This window comes from Perca flavescens, chromosome 5 (assembly GCF_004354835.1).
Source record: "Perca flavescens isolate YP-PL-M2 chromosome 5, PFLA_1.0, whole genome shotgun sequence".
In the NCBI taxonomy this organism is placed as follows: Eukaryota; Metazoa; Chordata; class Actinopteri; order Perciformes; family Percidae; genus Perca; species Perca flavescens.
In genome coordinates, this window is record NC_041335.1 from 17,532,768 (window position 1) to 17,538,956 (window position 6,189).

Sequence of the window (6,189 nt, forward strand, 5' to 3'; positions counted from 1 at the left end):
AATATCTGCTCTTAGAGGCATGAGCTGTCTTCTAATTTACACACACACACACACACACACACACACACACACACACACACACACACACACACACACACACACACACACACACACACACACACACACACACACACACACACACACACACACACACACACACACACACACACACACACACACACACACACACACACACACACACACACACACACACACACACACACAACTCCTCCACATTCTTATGATTGGCAGCTGGCACCATCACACCCAAACACAGGCCTGCAGAAGGTATTAGAGCCTGGAGATGAGGAGAGCCCCCTTTGTCCTTCGCTGGCTACTGTACAAGATTGTTTAAATATTTCAACAGCAGTAAACCAGATACATACAGAGCCCTTTGCTCCATAACAACAGCACATGTTGTCTATACAAATCTTAAGACATTGATTTGTTCAGTGAAGTCATAACTTTTTGGGTTCCATAATTTGAAAGAGCAATAAAATACAACCATCATATAAACAGTGCCAGTATTGATTTATCATATTTACCACTTCCATCTTGATATGGGTACACACATCTGAAATCTATTGGTAAAATGAATTACAAATGTATTCAAATGTGTATTCAAATGTGATTGAATATTGCTAAAAATGTCTGAAGAACAAACCATTTTTAAAATAAAAAGTTTGATCTGAATCATAAGTGTGTTGACTCTTCAAAGATCAAACAACAAAGATAACACACAGCTCAAAGGCAAGCGTAACCCTGTGGTGGCTGAAACATGAGTCCTGACAGAGCCTTGCACTTGGGGTTCAGATTCCATGCTCTTTTGTCAATGAGGTGCTAAATAATTTGAGAAAATACTCCCTCTTCACTTTCACTCTTCCCACCAGGTGACGAGAGGACACACAGCCGCGGGACCACCCAGCAGGACCACCCAGCAGCGCTCTGTCCGAGGCCTCTTTGCTACGTTGACTGTCTGTCTGAGTTTTAAGAACCTTGGTAACCTCAGATGAGGAAACATTTGGGACAAACCTGTGTTGTCGATTTTTCCTTTACAAAATATCCCCCGCTTAAATTCTTGCTCTGTGTATTTTGACCCTTATCACTGTCCGCCACTGACAAAAAAAATAGGACCTCTCAATCAATTTGAATAGTGAAGAGGATCCAGAATGGTAACACAGCACCTTAAGGCGGTCGTTAAACTTTGATGAGCATCTGTCGGGAATTCTCAACAGCAGCGGTGGATGGCGGATCATGTAAGGACCATGTAGTGACAGGCCTGCCCATTTCCTCGGAGGAGCAGATGATACAGGAAGAGAAAAATAGTAAGTGCTTGGGCATTTTTTAATTTCTTTAGTTATTGGTCTCATGTTCAAATAAGACACCCTTTATATGGGGTTTAAGTTGCCAAAAATGGCTTTATACATGGTCTGCAGTAAATATTAATAGGTTGTTAATGACTGGATTTTGGTCCAGATCCCCTGCAGCTCTCTTTTATATGGTCAGAGGTCAAACAGTCTACCTTTCAGAGCGGTCTACCTGATTAATTGAGGTAAAAACACAAAGCAAGTTTCATGCTGGAGATTTTTCCCAACCTCTTACTACGGTCTGATCTCTACAGCATTACCAAATGATTCATTAACCATTATTAAAGCCATTAGTTACAACGTATAAACCCTTTATAAAGGGTGCTTTATTAAGAAGTGGTGCCCCTTTTTTTGTAGTTAAAATAAGTAAGAAATGTGTCTAAATGTGGTCGTCTCTCCTCCATTATTCCTGGCAGTGAGTCATGCTTTGGTGCAGATGTGGTGTCCTTCTGGTTCTCTGCATCTGTCCTCTAGCCTGCCTCATACCACCTCCCTGTCCTCCTGGCTGCTGCTGTCCTTGCCCAGGTTTCCTGGTTCTGTGTGAGTCCCTGGGTCTCAGGTCACTTCCTCGCTCTGTCCCTCTGAGTACCTCGGCTCTATCTGTGGCCAGAAACCAGCTCTGTAACGTTGACCACCTGCTCCGGCCCTTCTCTGACCTGCAGGAGCTGAGCCTCCGTCATAATCTGCTGGCCCGCTTCCCTCGCGGCCTGCCCCCCAGCCTGGAGTCCCTGCTGCTGCAAGAAAACCGCATCACTTATATCACCTCAGGCGCCCTGCGACAACTGGGGAACCTCACTCGCCTGGACCTGGAGGACAACCGCATCCGTGCCATCCAACCCGGGGCACTTCAGGGTCTTAACAAGCTGCAGGTCCTGACCCTGAAGGGGAACAAGCTTACAAGCCTCCCTGTGAATCTTCCTCTTTCACTGACACATTTAGACCTCTCAGCAAACTGCATCTCGGTCCTGGACCTGCCCTCGCTGTCTGCCCTGGTCAACCTGCAGATCCTCAAGATCAACAGCAACTGCCTGCGGTCAGTCCCAGAGAGTGCCTTTGACAGCCTGCCACGTCTCAGATCGGTGGACCTCACCAACAACCTGTGGGTGTGCGAGTGTGACATCTTGTATCTTTACCGCTGGCTGCTGAGTGGTAGGCTGAGGATGGCCACCGACCTGGTGTGCAGCGAGCCAGTCCATTTTGCTCACCGCCTGCTTCTGAACCTCTCCGTCATGGATATCTGTCCTCGTCTCCTGAAGCCAAATGAGAGGACACAGCAACTGGACTTCAACTCCGCGCTGGAGAGAAAGCTAGAGACGCTGACAGCGAAGCCCACGGGACCAAGCCCGTTTAAAAACAAGAGGTATTTGGGAAACTTGTCAAAGCGAGTATCACAGAAAACCACTGCTGGACTTCTTTCCAACGATGCTCACAAGACTCATGTGTTAACTGACCACTACTCTTTAGAGACCCTTACCTATGAGGAGTGTTTGTCCCTAAATAAAACACAATCAGTCAGCCCGCCACATTTAAAAACCACTACTTCTATCCCTGATAAGGAACAGAACTGCAGAGACAACATCACAGGTCGGTCCCCTCACCTTAATGCAACCTCTGCTGAAGGGACACGATCTTTGCTCTCCACAAACAGAGACGCACCCTGGCCCACTCCCGACCCACGGCCGTTCACACAAGACTCTGCAGTGGTCCTCTCTCTGCTCGCTGTGTTGTGTGTATTACTAGTTCTCCTAATGCTGGCAGTGCTGCTTGTACTGAAAAAGGTACTTCTGCACCAACAGAGGGTGGCTCCGCTTGATGTAGGATCTGGTGAATGACAACGGCAGACACACCGAAAATGTTTTTGGTTTTTTTAATATTTTGGCTCACAATAGGGTACAAAGTCTCATACAATACTCTGTATATTGCTTTTGTATGTGTACTCTAGCTGTCGACCTAAATGCATGTTCATACTGAATCCACCATGTGGGACCAGTGATTTTATACAATCAAGCCAAATACCAAAATATATATACAAGAAAAACACATCTCAACTTAGTATCCGACTTATGATCTCATTTATGTTCTGTGTAGGAGAGCACTGCAAAGTAAGAACAATGTTGAGTTTTCCAGATTTAGATTTAAGGATCAGACTTCATTCACTACATTCAACATGAACTTCCCACTCCAAAAATCAGCATTTAATAACAAACTTCTGATTACTAATAGCACCTTCCATTTTAAAGAGAATGTTAAAGAGTATAAAACTCCCAGAAGAGGGTGCAATACCTGACGTTGTATTAGTAAACAATCTTCCAAACAGCACTGCAGTAAAACCTTAAAGGGCTGGTACTGAGACATAATGGATAGTTAATAACAAGATATTAACTGGTGGCGTGTACACGCTCCTCCTTCTTGTCCTGTTGTTTTAATCTGTAGTCTGACAGCGCTGCCTTTATGGCATCTTCTGCAAGCACTGAAAGAAAAGGAGTGAGGTTTTCAGAAAAGCTTTAAGCATGAAATGCACCACATTTAAGCTTTAATTTTACCAAGAAATATACAGCCAGGGTCAGTTTACAAATTATAGGAAAACCTGCATTGAAGGTGTTCTTGTTGCTCATATACCAACACCTTGCTGAGACATTGTATGTTTATTAAGCTTTCAGGCTGTGTGTGATAATAACACTGACTTGTGTTAGCAAGCACATTACACTAGCCTCGTGAGACCATCCTGATCTCGCGAGCTCCAGTTTTCCACTCGCAGATCAGTCTGGCATCTTGAGGCAGAGAAAATTTGGAGCCGTTAGCCAAACGACCGGGCCAATCAGCGTTGGTTTTGAGGTGGGTTAGGTGGTGATAGACAGATGGTTTATCCAATCAGCTAACCAGTATTTTCAGACAGCGGTAGCCCTAATTCTGTTAGCCGCTCGCTAATGCTTTTTTTCTCTTGGATCCTTCTTTCGGAATATGGTCCGGGAACCTGAAATGGTGCCTTTTATTCCTAAATTCTCGTTACACAAACGGCAAATCTCCTTTACCTCCTTTACATGTTGCTTGCATGCTGAGCTAACGAGCTATGCTTTGCCTGCAGCAGCAGCAGGGGCGGGCTTGTAGTTGTATTTTCATACGCTTCATGGCTCTGATTGGTTGATTTGGCCCGTCTATCACCAACATAGGTGATAAACAGATGGTTCATCCAATCAGCTAACCAGTATTTCCGCCCCTTCCCAAAAGTTCTCCAACGGAAAGTTCCCAGATGGATATGGAGCAAATGCGAAGCAATCCATCTGGCGGAGTCAGGTTAACATTACACTGCTTCTATTCTTTAATTGTATTACTTTAAACTTACTGGAGCAATGAAGCTTGACTGGAGGAAGGCAGAGTTCTTTGGCAATGTCTGTGTTCCTGATCTTCAGAGCTTCATCAACCTACCGGATGAAAACAGACTTCACCAAAAAAAGCAGGACTTATAAAGCCATTGTTCTCTTTTCCCTTTCATTCCTATTAATAAACTCACCGACTTCCCCTTCACCCACTCTGTTGCTAGAGAGCTGGAGGCAATGGCTGAGCCGCAGCCAAATGTCTTAAACTTTGCTTCAATAATCTTGCCATTTTCGTCCACCTGGATCTGGAGACGATATATGATCAAGCACCTAGTTGTACAATAAGTTGACAGTCCTGACAGCTGAATTTGACCTCCCAACTTACCTGAAGCTTCATTACATCACCACAGGCTGGTGCACCCACCAAACCAGTTCCCACGTTCTTGGAGTTTTTGTCTAGAGTTCCCACATTTCTTGGGTTTTCATAGTGGTCCACCACCTATTGGAAAGTGACAATAACAAAGAGAACATGATTGGTTGTTATGCGTTAGAAAGATGGGACATAGCTGGTAACGTTAAACTTAGCTACGGTTAGCTACCTACTGTCAGACAACACCATGAATGCAACGTTATAAGGACAATTAACGTAGCTAACTGTCAAAACAACTGGTTGGTTATATTACGAGTTTAAAACACATGTAATTGTTTACCTTTTTGTGATATGAACAGAGAGCATTCAGCTCAGGGCTGAATAAACGTCTGCTCAATAACAGCGAGGACGCGGAGATTCGTAAAGACGCAATCGCCATGTTGGGTTACCGATGATGAACGGAAATCAACGAGTGAGTACGAGTGAGGACTACCACATTTTGTTGACGAGTGAAGAAGGAAGGTGTCACCAGGGTATCAGCGATGAAGGAGCCCCTACTAGCGGCTAACAGTAGCCGTTACACCTGCAAGAGGCACTAGCTGTTCAGGGACAGACTCCATCAATGGATGTATTATACCGACTCCACCTCTCACGATGTTAGGTTAGGTTACCAGTAGTGATGTCGAGATAAAGCTTCAGAATCAGAATCAGAACATCATGAAACATTTAAGCTTTCCAGCAAATTGGTTCGCTAAAGGTTTCATTTCTCGAGACTTCATGTGCACACAGAACCACTATTGTACTAATACAACAGGCAGATTACACACGGATGATCTTAAACATCTGTGATCTACTGTATTTTGCGCCATTAAAGGCTTGGGAATAATGAAAGTAAATCAGTTTCGATGTAATCCATTTATAGCCTATCAGTGTCTATTTTCTAATAGGTAGCCTAGATGTTTGTACAACATAATAGGCCATATGTCTTGTGGGTATGCATCAACAGTGTGTAGGGCCTAATCAATCCTTTGGTAATTAATTGTTTCATAATAAAGGCAGGAGGGCAATATTAGTGTTCTGAAACTGGGCAGTGAATGTGCTTGTAAACCTGACAATGGGCAACGTGTTTGTGTAA

At 44.3% G+C, this 6,189-nt stretch overlaps 2 protein-coding genes across 2 annotated transcripts; one reads left to right on the forward strand and one right to left on the reverse strand.

The window, feature by feature from the left end:
- The first annotated feature begins 1,207 nt into the window (after positions 1–1,207).
- tmem119a (transmembrane protein 119a) lies at positions 1,208–3,199 on the forward strand. The gene is made up of 2 exons (XM_028577865.1): positions 1,208–1,325; positions 1,842–3,199. The coding sequence occupies exons 1-2, from the start codon at positions 1,208–1,210 to the stop codon at positions 3,197–3,199; spliced, it is 1,476 nt and encodes a 491-aa protein (XP_028433666.1).
- A 21-nt stretch (positions 3,200–3,220) lies between these two features.
- iscua (iron-sulfur cluster assembly enzyme a) lies at positions 3,221–5,568 on the reverse strand. The gene is made up of 5 exons (XM_028578529.1): positions 5,395–5,568; positions 5,070–5,183; positions 4,879–4,989; positions 4,711–4,789; positions 3,221–3,837 (listed from the first exon to the last, which is right to left on the reverse strand). The coding sequence occupies exons 1-5, from the start codon at positions 5,491–5,493 to the stop codon at positions 3,746–3,748; spliced, it is 495 nt and encodes a 164-aa protein (XP_028434330.1). The 5' UTR covers positions 5,494–5,568; the 3' UTR covers positions 3,221–3,745.
- Positions 5,569–6,189: the final 621 nt, after the last annotated feature.

Coding starts and splice junctions, on each gene's coding strand:
- iscua (XM_028578529.1), bottom strand. CDS start 5,493: ATGGCGATTGCGTCTTTACGAATCTCCGCGTCCTCGCTGTTATTGAGC. Junction 4,790..4,878: donor AGTGGGTGAAGGGGAAGTCG/GTGAGTTTATTA, acceptor TTCATCCGGTAG/GTTGATGAAGCTCTGAAGAT. Junction 3,838..4,710: donor AGTCAAGCTTCATTGCTCCA/GTAAGTTTAAAG, acceptor CTTTTCTTTCAG/TGCTTGCAGAAGATGCCATA.
- tmem119a (XM_028577865.1), top strand. CDS start 1,208: ATGAGCATCTGTCGGGAATTCTCAACAGCAGCGGTGGATGGCGGATCA. Junction 1,326..1,841: donor GATACAGGAAGAGAAAAATA/GTAAGTGCTTGG, acceptor TCTGTCCTCTAG/CCTGCCTCATACCACCTCCC.